General features: G+C 42.5%; 1 protein-coding gene across 3 annotated transcripts in view; it reads left to right on the forward strand.

Moving 5' to 3' along the window:
- The window catches only part of PDS5B (PDS5 cohesin associated factor B), a 312,170-nt gene extending 295,803 nt beyond the window's left edge, over positions 1-16,367 (forward strand). For 2 of the 3 annotated variants that reach the window (XM_074986368.1, XM_074986369.1), the window contains exons 32-35: positions 1,295-1,749; positions 1,850-1,951; positions 10,751-10,892; positions 12,851-16,367. In XM_074986368.1, the coding sequence (XP_074842469.1) occupies positions 1,295-1,749; positions 1,850-1,951; positions 10,751-10,892; positions 12,851-12,886 (735 nt within the window). In that variant the 3' untranslated portion in view covers positions 12,887-16,367. The remainder of the gene's footprint in view (positions 1-1,294; positions 1,750-1,849; positions 1,952-10,750; positions 10,893-12,850) is intronic. The other variant, XM_074986372.1, reaches the window with a different exon arrangement.
- Positions 16,368-17,965: the final 1,598 nt, after the last annotated feature.

The following is a 17,965-nucleotide window of genomic DNA, read 5'->3' on the forward strand; positions in this document are numbered from 1 at the left end:
AGTCTTCTGCCTTCCCCCCATGAGGCAGAATGCCTTTCTCAACAGAATCTATCGACAAAAAAGCTGCATGGACTCGCCAAGGCAAGGGGGGCTCTCTGTTGACAGACAGGGCTTCAGGATCACCAGGCAACCTTGTCTGCTGTGCTTCTGGTTGGGTGTTCTGTTGAGAGAGTGGCCAAACAGTCTGGCTGCACTTTGTTGTGGCCACACTCTGTTAACAGAGCAGATCGACAGAGCAATCCGCTTTTGTGTGTGGCCATGATCTGTCAACAGAAGTTTTGTCAGAAGATCTCTTCTGACAACAAGTTCTGTCAACAGATCTCTCTAGTGTAGACATAGTCTAATTCTTTAGTTATGGTTCAAGTTACCAGTTACTTTGTTTTTAATAGATTCTTCTAGTTAATATATCCTTCTGTAGGCTTCTTTGTTCTTTCTCACAACCCCTTTTCACTGACTGGACTTTCCACCTCTGTGAGCAAAGATGGGCAAAAACTTCTCTTCATAAACATTGATTACTAAATTAAGTCTTCACAGGGAGTGTGAGAGAAGTGTCCATTTTGTCACCGAACGAAATATTGGTGAACATGTCTGATTTCAACTTGGGTGAGGAAAGAGCAGTTGTTTCAACTTTGTATTTGGACTGCAGTAAAACAATGATTTTGCTTTGCTAAACTGCCTTGGGTGTAAAATGATGTAATGATGAAAACGTACCCTGGGAACGCTCTCCCTTTTTGGAGAGACGTGGGTCAAAATATAATATAGGCTTGTGTGCAGGTAAGGAGATCAAATGTAAGTTGTCAGCTATACTGAGCCCAATTCCAAAAGTATGAAACTGGTAATAGTGTATTTGGAGAACATTATTTACATACTATTTTAAGTAATCTATTATCTGCAAGCTTCTCCTATAGAAAATTGGGCAAGATACCCTATCTTGGTTCTCTGTTTCCAATAAAGAATAGAAATGTGAGTATTTTTGTAACAGCTTAATTGTCCATTTACTTAACATTTTTCACATATGAGAACTGAAGTGAGGAAGGCCCCACATGTTTGTAGGCCTTAATAGCTTCCTTATCTGCTTGTCAACATTTATATATATTTATATACCCTTGCAAAGGTCTTTGAAGTGTGGGGTAAGATCTTATTCTAATACTATAGCCTACTTTTAGGCTTTATTTGTTGAAGGTGAAAAATTGCTGTAAGCTACTATTCCTTGTGGATTGCAAACCACTTTATTTAAATAAATAAGATCATTACATTGCTTTATTTAAAAAAGTAATTTAACCTGTTTTTGCAGTCAGAGATGGAGAAGCCAAGAGGCAGAAAGAAGGCAACCATCACAGACTCAGAAGAGAAGTTGGGTATAGAAGACTTAAATAAGTTGGGCCAAGACCAGAAGCTTAGAAGCAGTCAGAGGGGGAGGAAGAGAACTGCAGTTGTTTCAGAATCGGATGAACCACAGTGGCCCGAGGAAAAGAGGCTAAAAGAAGATGCATTAGAAAGTGAGGATGAACAAAACAGTCCACCAAAGAAAGGAAGAAGAGGAAGACCTCCTAAATCACCTGGCGGGGGTACACCGAAGGAAGAACCAGTAATAAAGACATCTAAAAGGGGCAAAAAAAAGCCAATGCCTACATCATCAGTAGTAGAGGAGGAGGAAGAGGAGGAGGAGGAGGAGGAAGGGCAAAGTGAAAACATGGAACAGAAACCAAAAGGCAGGCAATACAGGACGCCAAGAAGAGCACAACAAAGGTTTGTTTCTTTTCTTATAAAGTGCATTCTTAAAAATACAAAACTCTTGGATAGTAATTATAATCTGATATTTTATCAATTTGCATCTCCCTCATAACAGAGTAGAACCATCTGAAACAAGTGCAGTTGAATCAACACAGTCTACACCCCAGAAGAGAAGAGGAAGACCACCAAAAACATCACCATCGCAGAAAAAAAAAGTGTAAGTTCTGATTGTAACTTTCTCAGTTTTCTTATAACTTTCCTGTTGAGAGGTCAGGATCTATCTACTTGGAGACAGCCTCAGTAGCTAGTATTTTGTATGTAATATGCGCTACAGTCCACAAAGAGGTACTATTCTTGAAAGTCTTCAGGACATGTGGATTGCCTTACTTCTCCATAATTATCTGTAGAATTCTAAGTATCAAAATATATCACAGGATTACGCGCAACAAAAAGGAAAAACTTGAAATTAGTACATATGCCAATTAAATAGTAATTCAGATTCTGAGACTAGGTGTGAAGTCTGATAACTAGAATATTGGTGGCCAAAACATGACTCTCCAGCTGCATTTGGCTTTTTTATAGCTAACATGCAAGTCTCGAGCTAACCATGCTCCACCTGTTTGCCTCCTACCAGACTGGTAATGGTCTTTTTGCCCTGCAGTAGGGTGGTGGAGCTCAAGACTTCAGTCCTGAAAGGTAACCCCAAGCTCCAGGTAGCTCAGAGAGTTAGCAACTTTGTCCATCAGTGGTATTTCTTCAGGGAGGACATGTTGCATTATAGAAGAATATACACTTGCCTGAGGCCCAGAAGAAGGTGAGAGTGATAAAATAAAAAGGAGTCAAAAACTGGTATGAAAACATGGTGATCTACTGCAGTCCATCAAATCAGTATGAGGCGATGGGTAAGACTTTTCTAGAACAAATAACAGGAACATGTAAAACAAGACCTTTTAGTAACTATACAGGCATTTGTTGTAAAAATTATGTTTCAAAACAAAATTTCTATTAAGTTCTTGGAATGCTTTTTGCTCCAGAAAAGGGGGGAAATAACCAGGATGACAGCCATTTTAGACTTGATCCTGACTATCAGAAAGGAATGATTAGTGAATCTGAGGTAGGAAGGCAATTTGGGTGAAACTGATCATGAAATGTTAAGAATTCATTAAATCTAAGGAAAGAAAGAAAGAAAGAGCTGCAGAATAAAACCCATTTTTTAAAGGCAAGCTGCAGGATAAGGTTCCATAGGCAGAAAATCTAAGGGTTAAAGGCATTCACTTACAAAAAGTGGAAATAAAGATGAATTGCCAAGGAGGGATACAAAAGAATTGCACAAGAATGTTAGGCCCAAAATCAGCAAGCCTAGAGCACAAAATGCAGAAGGGACATAAAAGGAAAAACAAGTTCTTCTTCGAGTGGTCCCCGTGGGTGCTCCACAATAAGTGTCAGGCTCGCCCGGCACCGCAGATCGGAATTCTTCCAGCAGTTTCTCCTGGATCGCGCATGCGCCGGCACGCGCTGCTCCCTGCGCACCCCCAGCCACGTGCGCGATCCGGTCCCCGCCAGTTCCTTCTCAACTGCCATCGGCTGCAGACGGAATCCGCTCAGGCTAAGGCCAGAGTCAGATAAGATAACTGTTTTTCGTGTAATTTGTTGTTTTTGTCACTAAAAAAAAAAAAAGGAAAAGAAAACAAGGACAAAGAGAATATCAGCAAAAAAAAAAAAGAGAGAGAGAGAGGAGCGAAGGAGAGAGGAGCGGACGAGAAGGCCACTTAGGCCACCCGCTGCCCCGCAGGCCGGTGATCGCTATTTGGGGCGAAAAGGCACTGATTACGCGCCAAGTACCCTATTAACAGTAAAGGACTCACCGCGATGGCCTCCTCAGGTTTTAAAAAGTGTGAGTCATGCCGCGAAGCTATCCTGTCCTCCAATGGGCATAGTGAATGCATCCGCTGCTTGGGGGAATCACATGTTACCCAGAAGTGTTCTCACTATGCTAAGCTCACAGCCAGGGCCAGGAAAGACAGAGAGATGAGGCTTAAAATGCTCTTGTTTGATAAGGCTCTCCAGCCAGAGTTGCCGGAGAAGCCTCACCCAGAAGGGCCCTCTGGGTTGCATAAGAGGAAGGCAGCCTCTCTGACCCCCTCGGTGCACAAAAGGAGGAAACTCTCCCCGGCTCGATCCTTGTCGGTGAGTTCAGCGAGCAGGACGAGCGGCGCTCAGAGCCCCCAGCTGCGAGCTCAGGGAAGCGGTGGCGCGGCAGCGCATGTGGCAGAGGCTGAGCCTCCGATTACACAACAGCTGGCACGCAGGGCGCTGAGAGCGCCAGTGAGGCAAGCGCCGGAATCGGCGGCACCATACCCCGGGGCACCAATGGCACAGGGACACCAGGCACGGAGCCTGCAGGCGCCGGAGGAAACTACCCATGCAGCACCGCAGCTGAGTGTGCCGAGCGTGGCGCTGACAGCGGGGCCGAGATCCCCAGCACGGGAGGGGGCGGTGCCGGCCCCACAGGGGAGGGGCAAGGCTAAAGCAAAAACCCAGCACCGCAGCCCATCTCCGGACAGGGCTGCGCTGCTTTTAGCACCAAGCCCTCCCCCCGTGATACACACGCCGCATTGAAGGCCTGTGACTCCACCAGCTTATCCAGAACCACCTCCTCCGTTCCTCCAACCAATGTCACCATGGCTTGGGCCACCTTCATCATTTCTGGGAATGGATCCCCTGGAGTACTATCACAAGCCAGTTTTGCCTCTATCTGTGTCGTCGCAGAGGTCTCGTTCTCCCAGACATCGGGGGTTCACTGTCCGTGCGTGGTCCAGATCTCCATCCCCGGGCCCTTGCCCATGCTGCTATGGTCGTCCTCATCATGCTGAGCACAGACACCGCAGGCCTACATCCAGGGGCAGGTCCCCCCCCGATGCTCAATACCCCCGTGTACACTCTCGATCTGGGACGGAAACACAGTTGTCTCAAGGGGAGTTAGTTTTAGAACCCCAGGACTTTCCTTCACAATCCTTCAGGGAGCAAGTGTATCATCGACCATAGGAGCCTGAGAGTTTGAGGGACGTTTACCCCAGTGGTTCCTTATCATCCTGCCCAGATGGGGCCATGGTCCCCGGGGATGTCTCCCCCCCCCCCCCCCCCCCCCGGATGACCTTAAACAATTTCAAGAACTATTCAAAAGAGTGGCTTTCGCGCAAGATATTCAAACGGCAGAGGTGCAGGAGAAACATCGCAAACTCCTGAAAAATTTGAGACCCCCGGCTTCATCCAAAATTGCTATTCCGCTGGACGAAGCCATTATGGAGTCAGCTACGACCATATGGCAGACTCCGGCCTCTATCCCGCCTACGAACAAGAGAGTGGATAAGAAGTATTTCGTCCTGGCAAAGAGCATGGAGTTCCTTTTTAGTCACCCACAACCGAATTCTTTGGTGGTCGAATCGTCCCAGCAGAGGTTGAAGGCCTCTCAGTACAAATCGGGGGGGATCGGACAAAGATGCTAAGACACTCCTGGAAGACAAGAAGCTAGTGTTAAAGGCAATCGTTCAAGAGGGCTACGCAGCATCGCGGACGGAAGTACAGATTGTCCTGGACGTGGCGGACATGGCGGCACGTTCAGCAGCTACAGCAGTGGTCATGCGTAGAGAATCCTGGCTCCAGACATCTGGTATGCCCAGAGACCTGCAGGCGAAGATTGTGGATCTTCCCTTTGATACACAAAAGCTGTTTGCAGACTCCACCGACTCAGTCCTCCATTCCAGTAAGGACTTGAGAGCCACACTTAGAACCTTGGGCATTTATACTCCCCCATACAGGAAGAAAAAATTTTACCCTCAGCAAAGACGCTACGCTTATCAACCACAGCGTGCTCAATATCAACGAGGCTACGACCAGGGGCGCCATCAACAGCAGCAGCAGTACAGAACTCGCAGGCGACGTTCTCAACAAAGCCGTACGCCTTCAGGGCAGGCCCAAAGGCAACAAGTTTGATGGGTATGTCGGGGGCTACACTATCAATACCATCGCTTAATGCCACTCTCATCTCATGTTCCATCATCTCCTCAGACCGTTCCACTCCCAATGGCAAAAGATCACCACAGACAAATGGGTGCTGGAAATCATAGCCACGGATTACACGATCCCCTTCCAGTCACTCCCACCGACGAAGCCTCCTGCCAGGCCTCACCTCAGAATCGCTGCCCACGAGGCGAGGCTCAAGCAGGAGGTGGATCACCTTATGTTCATAGGGGCGGTAGAAAGAGTGCCGGAAAAATTCCAGGGGAAAGGTTTTTATTCACGTTGCTTCCTCACAGAGAAGAAAACAGGAGGCTGAAGGCCCATCTTAGATCTTGGGGGCCTCAACCTTGCGCAAGCAATGTTTTCGGATGATCACAGTTGCCTCTATACTCACGGCACTGGACGATGGAGACTGGTTTGCAGCCCTCGACTTACAAGATGCTTACTTTCATATAACAATCCACCCGGCACACAGACGCTTCCTCCGCTTCGTGGTCGGCAAGGAGCAGTTCCAGTACAGGGTTCTTCCGTTCGGCCTTTCTTCGGCTCCCAGAGTCTTTACCAAAACCCTGGCAGTGGTGTCAGCCTACCTGCACAGACAGGGGGTGTTTATTTTCCCATATCTGGACGACTGTCTGCTGAAAGGGGGCCTCGAAGGCAGAGGTCTTACACATGATACGCGTCACAGTGGACATGTTTTCTTCGCTAGGCCTAGTTATCAACTTCGCAAAGTCAAAGACCGAACCCACACAAGATATAGAGTTCATAGGGGCACGCATAAACTCTTTCACAGCAAGAGTATACCTGCCCAATGCCCGCTTCCGCGCCATCAGTGTGCTGGTGCAGGTCATCACATACAGCCCCACGGTGCCAGTCTTAACGTGCCTACAGCTGTTGGGCCAAATGGCAGCAGCGACGTTTGTGGTACAGAATGCCAGGTTACACATGCGAAGCCTGCAGCGTTGGCCGGTGAGTGTTTACAAACCGGCATCCCATACTGTCCACAGGGTGGTGTCGCCCACGACAGAGGTGCGCAGATCCCTGGCGTGGTGGGAAAATCCCAAGAATCTGCTAGTGGGGGTGCCCTTTCACCAACCACAAATTTCTATTTTTCTTACTACCAACGCCTCCCGCATAGGATGGGGAGCACACATCGGCGACAAGGTGACACAAGGGCTATGGTCCCCTGCGGAACAGACACTGCACATAAACATACAGGAGCTCAGAGCAGTGTTCAGTGCCTGCAAACATTTTCGAGATTACATGCACGGCAAAGTAGTCAGGATCAATACCGACAATACCTCCACTCTGTTTCTCATCAATCGACAAGGAGGAGCACGATCCCGTGTTCTATGTGCGGAAGCACTCCGATTGTGGAACTGGTGCATCGCCAACAACATAACGTTGAAAGCCTCGTACTTGCCGGGCGCTCACAACGCGAAAGCAGATCAGCTGAGCAGGCGCTTCGCACTCACGCACGAATGGCAGATCTGCTCCGATCTGCTACCACGCATTTTTCGTACATGGGGGTTTCCCCAGATCGATCTGTTTGCCACCCAGTACAACAAGAAGTGTCCCCAATACTGCTCCAGGGCAGGAATGGGACGGGGGTTCCTGGGGGACGCATTCATGATTTCATGGAGGGGCCCTCTACTTTACGCGTTTCCCCCCACAGTGCTTATCCACAAGGTTCTGCAGAAAGCCAGAAGGGACAGAGCTCGCATGATACTCATAGTCCCGACTTGGGATCGGCAGCAATTGTTTCCCTTGCTTCTGCGCATGTCGGACCACCCACCGCTTCCTCTGTCGGTGGCGCTGGACTTACTCACACAGGCTCAGGGGCCCATAGTGCACCCGCACCCTCAGGGTCTGCATCTACAAGCATGGCTAATCCATGGCTGAGCTCCTTAGAGAGCACGTGTACGGAGAGAGTACAACAAGTCCTGGAATGTAGCCGAAGGACCTCCACCAGGAGGACTTACAAGCAGAAATGGACTCGATCTATGGCCTGGTGTTCCGCCAAGCAGTTAGCTCCCCTTGACATGCCTATACCTGTAATACTAGAATACCTATTGGACCTCAAAAGAGGCGGGCTTTCTCTATCCTCACTAAAGGTCCACCTCTCTGCTATATCAGCCTTTCGGCATACAGAGGAAGGGCCCACTGTATTCGCCCATCCTATTGTCACAAGGTTCTTGAAGGGGCTGGTAAACCTGTATCCCCCTCGGAAACTGCTTCCACCATCGTGGAGTCTGGACTTGGTGCTCAGCACGCTATCGGGTCCACCTTTCGAACCATTAGCCACAGTTCCCCTCCGTCTCCTTACGATGAAAACAACCTTCCTCCTTGCGATTACGTCAGCCCGCAGGGTGAGCGAGCTCGCAGCAGTGATGTCAACGCTGCCCTGCACAGTATCCTCAAAAGAGGCGGTAACCTTAAGGTTGCACCCAGCCTTTGTTCCAAAAGTTTCTTCAGAGTTCCATCTTAACGAACCAATAGTTTTACCCTCATTTTACCCGAAGTCTCACAGCTCCAGCAAGCAGGCACGCCTGCATCTCCTGCATGTGAGGAGGGCGTTGGCCTTCTACATAGACGGAACTAAGTCCTTCCGGAAAACGGACAGGCTTCTAGTCTCTCTTGCTCCCAGGTCAAAAGGAGAAAGTTTCTTTTCACAGAGAATCTCAAAGCACATTGTGTCCTGTATAAAAATGTGCTACAAGCTTCGAAAGACTCCTTTGCTGGCCCCACCTAGGGCTCACTCCACCAGGGCGGTGGCGGCGTCAACAGCCTTCTTCAAGGGCATCGCGTTAAAAGACATCTGTAGAGCGGCGACCTGGTCATCCTACGACACCTTCGCCAAGCATTATGCCCTACATCGGGTATTCGAAGAGGATACCCGTCTGTCGACAGCAGTCCTCTCAGGGGCAAGCTGCACATGAACCAATTACCCACCTCCTTACTTGGGTTACTGCTGGGTAGTCACCTATTGTGGAGCACCCACAGGGACCACTTGAAGAAGAAAGAGACGTTACTTACTTGTAGTAACGATGGTTCTTCGAGATGTGTGCCCGTGGGTGCTCCACCACCCGCCCATCCTCCCTGCTTTGGATCTGTATCTGGTGTTTTTCAGGAGCATTCAAGGCGGTTGGTCAACCAACTGTCGGGGACTGGATCGCGCACGTGGCCGGGGGCGCACAGGGAGCGCCGCGTGCCGGCGCATGCGCGATCCAGGAGAAACTGCTGGAAGAATTCCGATCTGTGGCGCCAGGCGAGCCTGACACCTATTGTGGAGCACCCACGGGGACGCATCTCGAAGAACCATCGTTACTACAGGTGAGTAACTTCTCTTTATTTAAATACATTGGGAGCAAGAGAGAGTAAGGAAAGTGTAAGTCTTCTACTTGCCAGGAAAAGAGAGCTAATAATTGAGGACATCAAGAGGGCCGCCTTCTAGAATGGCTATTTCGCTTTGGAATTCACTAAAAAAAGGTTAATGGTGATTAGACGTTCAACGCAATAAGGAGGAATGAAGGCAAGCCGAAACAGGAAAATAACTGGTTAAAGAATATTTAGATAAATTAGATGTATTCAAGTTTTCAGGACTTAATGAAATTCATCCTAAAATACTTAAGGAACTAGCTGAAGAATCTGAGAACCCCTGATGACTATCTGTGACAACTGATGGAGGGTGTTAAGATCCCAGAGGACTGGAAAAGAGCAAGCATAGTATCTAAGTTTAACAAGGGGAGGAAACAGGGTAAAGGGAGTTATAGACCAGTGAGCCTAACTTCAAATCTTTGGTTTATAACCACTTAGAAAATAATATAAATAGTATTACAAGGACTAGTGGGTATGGATTTGTCAGGAATAAATTATGTCAAACCAATCTTTTTCAACTGGCTTACTGGCATGCTGATAAGATAAACAGTAAACGTGCTAATCTTGGTTTTAGTAAGGCTTTTGGAACAGTCCTACATGAAAGTCTCAAGCAAACTAGTGAAATGTAATCTCAAAGTACTAGAGGTGGGTGTGTAACTGATTGAATGACCATAAAGAATAATTATCCGTGGCTGACAGACTTGACTAATGTATCTAGTGAGGATTTGCAAGGGTGAATCCTGGGTATGGCACTATTCAGTACTTTCAAAAATGACTTGGATAATGGAGTAGAGAGCATGCCTGTGTGGATGATCCCAAACTGGGATGGGTTGCAAGCATGTTGGAGAGCAAGATTAACATTCGAAGGGACCCTGACAAATTGGAGAATTAATCTGAATTAAGATGAAATTCAATAGAAAAGTGTAAATTACTTCACTTAGGAAGGTAAAAAAAAAATCTCGACATAACATGGAGAATAATGAGCTTAGGTGGTGGTACTGCTGAAAAAGATTTGAGTAGTCATAGTGGATCACAAACTGAATATAAGTCAACAGCCTAATGCAGTTGTAAAAAGGGTTATCATTCTGGCGTATATTAGCTGGAGTGTCATATACAGATTCCGGGAGGCAGTTGTTCCACTCTGCTTGGGATTGGTGAGGCCTCAGCTGGAGGACCCAACTGTGTCCAAGTTGGGTGCTGTGTTAGGAAAGATGTGGACAAACTAGAGGGATTCAAGAGGAAAGTAAAAAAAGCTTAGAAAAACTGATGGAGATAGGCTGAAAAAATAGGGCATGTTCAGTCTTGAGAAAAGCAGATGAGGTTGGACCTAGTAAGTCTTTGGTTAGGCTAAAGGTCGTTATAAAGAAGATGGTGATCAACTGTTCTGCATTCACACAGAAGATAGAGTGAGAATTAATGGGTGGTCATGGGGATTCAAGTTAGGTATTCTAACTAGAAGGGGGGCACTTGTGACAGAAGTTGTACAGGAAGCAAATTTAAGAACAGCTTTTTTAAAAAAAAGATAGGTCTTTAAAAAGCTAAAACTTTTCATTGCATGTTTTATGTGCTTCAAGACCAGTGTACTGTAAAATGAATTTATCGTGGTTTTTAATTTTAGCCGTGCCGGACGTACCAAACAAGCAGCAAGTAAAGAAAACGAATCTGGTGAAGAGATGGATGTATTTCAGGGTAGTTCTCCTGTTAGTGATGATATTCCCCAGGAAGAGGTAATGGAGGAAGAGGAAGTTTCCACAATCAGCGTAAGATACATTTTTAATGTGTGTTCTGTAGAGCTGAATGGTATCTTTCTGTCTGCATAATGTAGATAAGGAAAAACTCACATTCTGATAAAAAGGCCAAAAAATACAGTAAGTATAATCTATTGAGAGTGTGCAGCATTTTTCCTACTTTGTCTGAAAAACTTTCATTTGCCTTATTCCGTGAAGCTGAGGAAATCTGCATGTTGGGAAAGTTTCAATTACTATGGTAAGTTAAGCAGAAAATGTAACTAAGATTGTTTGATCTATGTCTTAGTTTTATGTATTTGGCATTTTAAATGCTAACAGTTTCAAACAAAATGCTGAAATACTTAACTAAATCAGTAGGAATGGAGTTTTCTTATAGAAGAAAGTACTAGCTCAATGGAGTCCCAGAACAACCCCAGATTCCAGGGAATAGGGGAGGTTATTGAATATCCTTGAGTAGTGATTGACCGCTTTGCTCTCCAGAATTGGGAACCTCATAAGTCAGAAGAAATGATTGTAAGAGAGATGCAACTAAGAGCCCCTGGATGGTGTTTATCGGGTCTTTAGAAATTTGGTTTCTGGAGGGGCCACTTAGCCTGTTGAACTGTGAAATTTAACATTTTTGGTGTGGTAACACATAGTAGAAGCCCCAGTTGTGGTGCATACCCCCATTCTGCCCTGCCCCAAAGAGCTATCAAACTAAATATAAGACAAGAGAAACCAGGTGGGTGAGAACAGCAGGAGCATAAGGAAGCAGAGAGTTGATACTGGTCAACATGATAGGAAGCAGACTCAGGACATCATTTTGTAAGTAAAATATAGCTACATTTACATGGTAAAAAACATCTAACTACTTTAAGGAACTCAGTAAATTGAACAGAAGTTCCCTCCAATTGCTAAGCAACCTCTGAGTTCCTGCCTGATGAGTTTAGAAAGTCTGCAAGAACCCTTCAGACCTAGATGATGTTGTAGAAAGTTGTATTTCTTGATGGGTAGTAATATTTTCTCGGTTTTCCTCCATTGTATGCATTGAAATAACTGACAGGTAATCCCAATAATTTATTTAAATTCTGAGATATTACCAGAGCCTATACTTGTGCCAAGTTTTAAGGCTTGTAGATTTTATGACTCTTAGGCTTCGCAGATCCAAGGAATGCATGTGAAATAAAATTTATATTTTAAATAGGGGGATTATCTTTAGTTCCCTCAAACTTCAAAAGTTGGACTTGTAATTTTCAGAAAATTCAGTCTCTGTCCTTTCCTGCCCACCTCAAGAATATGTTTTTTAAATTTGGGAACAATAAACAATTTTTATCTAGCCACAGAATTTAATCTCTCATGTAACTATAAATCTAAGTGTAAATTGGTAGCTGCAAACAATACCTCCATACTATAGAACAGATATTAAATAGTGCATTTCAGTAACTATGAACCAAGCAAAAGTCAAAGTGCACAGTCTTACCACAAAAACCCATTTGCTTCCTAATATACAAAAATCAATCTACCTTCAAATTGTTTGCGTGTAGTAGAATATAGTGTTGGTAATAATACTTAGGACTAATAATGCATTTTATTTTGAAAACACTTTCATAAATAATTTACTGTTTGGGCCAACTCAAAGTACTGCCAACCTACAGTTTTTGGTAACTGATATCTCCCAAAAGAGAATTGTGGGGATGATGGGGGCTTTTTTGTTTTTGGTGGGTTTGGGGGTTATTTTCTTTGGATTTTTTGTTCTAGTTTGTTTTTTAGTAATACTAAAAGGAGGCAGGGCTAGAGAGCTCCTGTAAATATACTGTTTCATAGCTTATGAAGCATTGTCCAAATTAACTCTGTGTCTACATTTTTCCCATAAATACATTTACACGGAAACTTTTTTCAAAATAATATATGTGCAGCTTTTCTTTAAAATAAATTAAGTTTAAAAATCTAGTTGATATATTGAATCTCTTGACTTTCTCGTCAAATAACAGGTACGTCGCAGAACTTCCAAAAGAGAGCGGCGATGAGGAAACATGCAGTTATTCACGTTCCATAGTGAGAGCTTTGAAGAATGATCATAATTTAAAGCTTGAGGCTGAATGAAGCTGTTAGTGCACAAAGTGGGGATGCTGAAGAAAGATGAAAAACTTACTATACATTTAGTACCCCTGCGTTTGCAGTCCCTAGGTCACAAGCTTTAGCCACACACATGTTGCTATCATCATTAACTGTGGATTTTTGTGAAGTGTAATGTGCGCTGCTTTTGTAGACATATGAACTAAAGAAGAAATTTGTACATAGCCCTTTTTTAATGTTTCTGACTTCTGAAGTGCTTGTATAGCTTTTATCAGTGGCTTTAAACTGACAGTGCCCAACTGTTTATTAGATCTGTTGATTTGGAAGAAGAAAAATTTGTTAGAATGGATCTCAAGCAATATCTGTCAGTGTTCATATTTGTACTTTCCTTGGCATTTAACTGTGGGGGGAAAAAATCAGTTGAATAAATAGTGCCATTTTCTTTTGCCACTATTTGTTGCGGGGAGGGAGAAGGGAAAGAAACGGAAAGATCTTTTGTGTTTCCTTTGTGTATCTAACCTTGAATTTACTTTTAAGCATCCACCTGTTGTGAGAGTTCTGTATTACTTTCTTTTACCAGTGAACAATATCCAATAGGATTATTCAACAGATACAAATTGTGAAATAAGTTGTCTGATTCACATTACACCTCAGTATTGATGCCAGGCTTTTTCTGGACTTCTAGTGGCATTGAAAATTCAGAAAGGATTTAAAATATTTTAATTTTAAAAATGTGTTATTAAATAATGTACTGAATACCCTATCCATTTTATCTTGCCCATCAGTTTTTATTAATCTACTGTATCAATAAAATTCTGTAACTGCGTATGTTTTTAATAGTCTAGTATGTCAATGTGTATAGATATTTCCTCCTGAACATTATGTTCGCACAGAGAAAATTATTACTACCTTATAATATGAAATCTGATATATAAACATTAGTGAAAATACAGTTCTTATTACAATGTAAAGTTAATCACAAAAAAATTTTATTGATGCAGTGTGTCTTTATAAAGCTGTTCTTGAGAGCCAAGTGTTTTGTATTTTATAGTGCATTGCATGTTTATGAAAAATGTGCTGAAAATTGGATGTAATTTTTTTTGAAAACTCATATCTAGCAGTAGTATGTGGTAGGTTGCCTCATGAGAGAACCTTCTACTGAGAGTTTATTGTACTTTATTTTTTGTGAGCCAAATTTTTTTTTTGGTATGAAGAGTTAAATTGTCATTGAATGACCAGTAGGTCTTAGCAGTTAGGTATTCAAAAAGTGAATGAAGCTCACTTTTATTTAGTACTACCTTAGACTTGTCGAATTTTTGTTTGGGTGTAGTCTACAAAGAACAGAGACAAAAAATGTAAGGCAGTATCTTGTGAGCAGTTTTACAAACTGTTTTTAAACCAAAATGTATAGGTGGTTATTTTATGCTTAGCCAAGCACATTTTTCATTTCAGGTGCACTTCTCCCTCTGGTTCCTTAGAGTTGACATCTGAAAAAGATTAGTTTCTAACTTATTAAATCTTTATCTCAATGAATAATGGAGCAGTTTCATATAACCCATAAAAAACATTTGTAAGATAGCACATAGAGCATAGGGATGTGAAAAAGGATGACTGTGTTGAAACATGGTTTCATAGGGTTCCAGACTACATCATAAGAAACTTGACTGTTTTCTATTGACTTTTTCAATTTAAAATTCTGTTCTTTGAAAACATTATTTTTAAAAAAGTAGATTCTGCCTCTGCTTAACCTTTTCCCAGTATTCAGCTGTTACGAAGTTATACTTATGAATACAGGGGAACTGCTGGCCATAAGGGCCATTAAAGTTGGTTTAAGTGACTGACTATGGAATTTTCATTAGCACAACTTATCTGAATGGTGTATTTACACTTCAGCAGTGCAAATGCAAGATTTTTATCCTATAAAATAAAAATTGAAAGTTAACTTTATATTTTCCTCATTGACAAAATTGCACTGAAAACATTTATGGAAGATATTTCTATAAGTCCATTTGTTTTACAAAAATATAACCTGGTGTTGAAATTGCTGTGGACTGTTGTTTATGTGTCCATAAGCGTGATTAGATCAAATTTCATTGGATATAGGTGTCCAACTGATCATAAAATGTTTAATGTAAATTTAAACTATAGTTTTGCAATTTAAATGTTCATTTTATGGGTTAATGTGTAATTCATTATTTCTTGGAAAAAAACAGGTGTAGCTGATTATGACATTCTGATATTCAAACCTCTTCTGGGTTCATCCTTATCTCCTCATAAGTAAAATGAATATTTTATGTACTGATACTGAGATCTGCATACCATAGCTTCAGTACGCTAAAATAATTATGTATAAAAATATAAACTGCTAACATATAGTTAGCATGTTCTTCTGCAATGATAATGTTCAGTTTATAAAAATGTACTGTATTACATTAAAAAAATGAAATTGAACTCACTGTAATAAGTTCCAGTATGAAGTTCTTACAAAGTTACAGTGAGTATCTGGCAGCAATTAAGCTAATATTCATTACATTTCCTATTCTTGCTGCAGTCTGACAGGAAATATTCTGTGATCTTCACTTTATATGTAAAATACATGCCATGGCTGTAATTCTTTAGCTGTTAAAGCTTAATTTACTTTGACTCCATGTGCTTATTTTTGACATGTCACTGTCTTTGAGAATGTTAATACTAAGGGCTCTACTTAATGCTACTCTTAAATGGGAAATATATGAAACTGCTGGCTTGGCAAATGTAGCTTCATAAACTACCCCACAAAACTTAATAATCTATAGCTGCACATTAATCATAAGTAAAGTTGGAGGGCAGTGCCTTCACAGGTCATCTAGTCCATTCCTGTGGTAGGACCACAGTATTCCTAGACCATTCCTGACAGGTGCTTGTCTAGACTGATCTTAAACACTTCCAGTAATGGCTATTCCACAACCTTCTTGGTAACCTTTTCCATTTCTAACTGAAAGGTTAGTTAAGTAAGTGTTTGCAGATTATGCCCATTACCACTTCTCCTACCTTTAGTGGGCATGGAGTTGGCATCGTCTTCATAACAGTCTTTAACTACTTGAACACTGGTATCAAGTTTCCCCTTAGTCTTTTATTCTCAAGAATAAACATGCTCAATTTAACTTTCCTCATAAGGCAGGTTTTCTTTTTTTAATTATTCACCTCTTCATTCTGTCCACATCCTTAGCATGGAACTCAAAACTGGTTACAGTACTCCCCGTGGAGGCATCACTAATGCCAGGTAGAGTGGAACAATTACCTACCATGTCTTAATTTGTGTCTGTACTACAACAGCTTAGCTGTGAGACTGCAGCACAGATGTTTCCTACATCACTTGAAGGATTTTATTCTTTTAGGTCTTGTCTACACTACCTCCCCACTTCAAAGGGAGGATGGTAAGTAGGGTGTTGGGTATTTATTAATGCAGTGCTGTGGTGCATATGTATCACTTCATTAAGCAAATTCCCCCCACCCCTCCCCTTCCACAGCAACTCCAAAGTGCTAAACTTTGAAGTGCCGGCTCACGTGTAGCCACGATTCACCTGCCGGTACTTCCAAGTCCCTTTACTCCTCAAAATTTTGAGGAGTAAAGGGACTTTGAAGTTGCCCAGGCACTTAGAAGTATCTGCAGGTGAGCCGTGGCTACGCGTGAGCTGGCACTTCGAAGTTTAACACTTTGGAGTTGCCATGGGGGGAAAAGCAGAATTTGCTTCATAAAGTGCTGCATATGCACCACAGCACTTCGTTAATAAATGCCCAACACCCTACTTACCATTCCCCCTTTAAAGTAGGGAGGTATTGTAGACACAGCCGTTGTGTGGATAATTATCCTCTTCTAGAGGTTGTTAGCCAGTTTGATGGAAGAATTCTTCTGTCTGGTTGTGTCTGCTGTGGTGGTACAGCCAATTTAATTATGAACACATAAGGCATGAAAAATTTTGCTATATTGAGCAATATTGCTAGGTTGCTGTAATTTTAGTTGTAGATCAGGGCTGTTGTATGACACTCCTTTTGATATGCTCCAAAATAATAATATCCTTTTTCATAACTGCCATATTTTTGGCTCATATTTAATTTGTGATATGCAGTAATCCCCAGATCCTCTTTTGCAGTACTGCAGCCTAATCAGTTATTCCCCATTTCATAGTTATGCATTTGATTTTTTCCTTCCTAAATGAAGCACTTTGAACTAAATTTTATTGAATTTCATTCAGTTGATTTCAAACCAGTTTTCCAACTGATCAAGGTCTGAACATTGCCCTCCAAAGTGATTGCAACTCTTCCCAGTTATCCTTAAATTTATAAGCCTATTGTTCACCATGTTATTCAAAAGTCATTAATGAAAATACTGCATAGTAGAAGACCTAGGTTAGAACCCTATAGGCCTCTATTAGGTATGACAGCAAACCATCGATAGCTACTTGTTGAGTTCCATCTTCAACCAGTTTTGCAGCTCCTTACAGTGATTTTGATCTAGATCGCATTTCCTTTGTTTGTTTGTGAGAATGTCATGTAGGACTTTGTCAAAAACCTTATTAAAATAGAGATTTCATGTCTGCATCTTTCCCCCAATCCATTAGCAAATTCACTTGGTTTGACATGATTTATTCTTAACAAGTCCATGTTGTCTTTTATGTATTAATAAGCCTTTAAGTATTTGATTGTGCCAATACTTTTCCAGTTTTTGAAATTCTCAAAGATAATTGCTTCAGCAAATTCCTTAACTATGCTAATGCATAATTATGAGCCCATACACAAAGAAGGCCTTTGAAAATCTGGCCCTTTTTTCTCTCTACCTAATAATTTATGTTTGAATCTGACATTTTACATTTCATGACAAAATAACTGCACTATTTTCCAAGCATATGAGTCTTGCTTGAAGGTTTTCTAAGAGTATAAACATTCAAATTCTTTACGAAAGGAGTCACCAGTGCTGAAGAAATTTCCATTTCATACTAGTATGTCATATTTGTGACTGAAATGCAACCAACTTAGAGGTGAAGTACTTA

This window comes from Carettochelys insculpta, chromosome 1, assembly GCF_033958435.1.
Source record: "Carettochelys insculpta isolate YL-2023 chromosome 1, ASM3395843v1, whole genome shotgun sequence".
Taxonomy (NCBI): Eukaryota; Metazoa; Chordata; order Testudines; family Carettochelyidae; genus Carettochelys; species Carettochelys insculpta.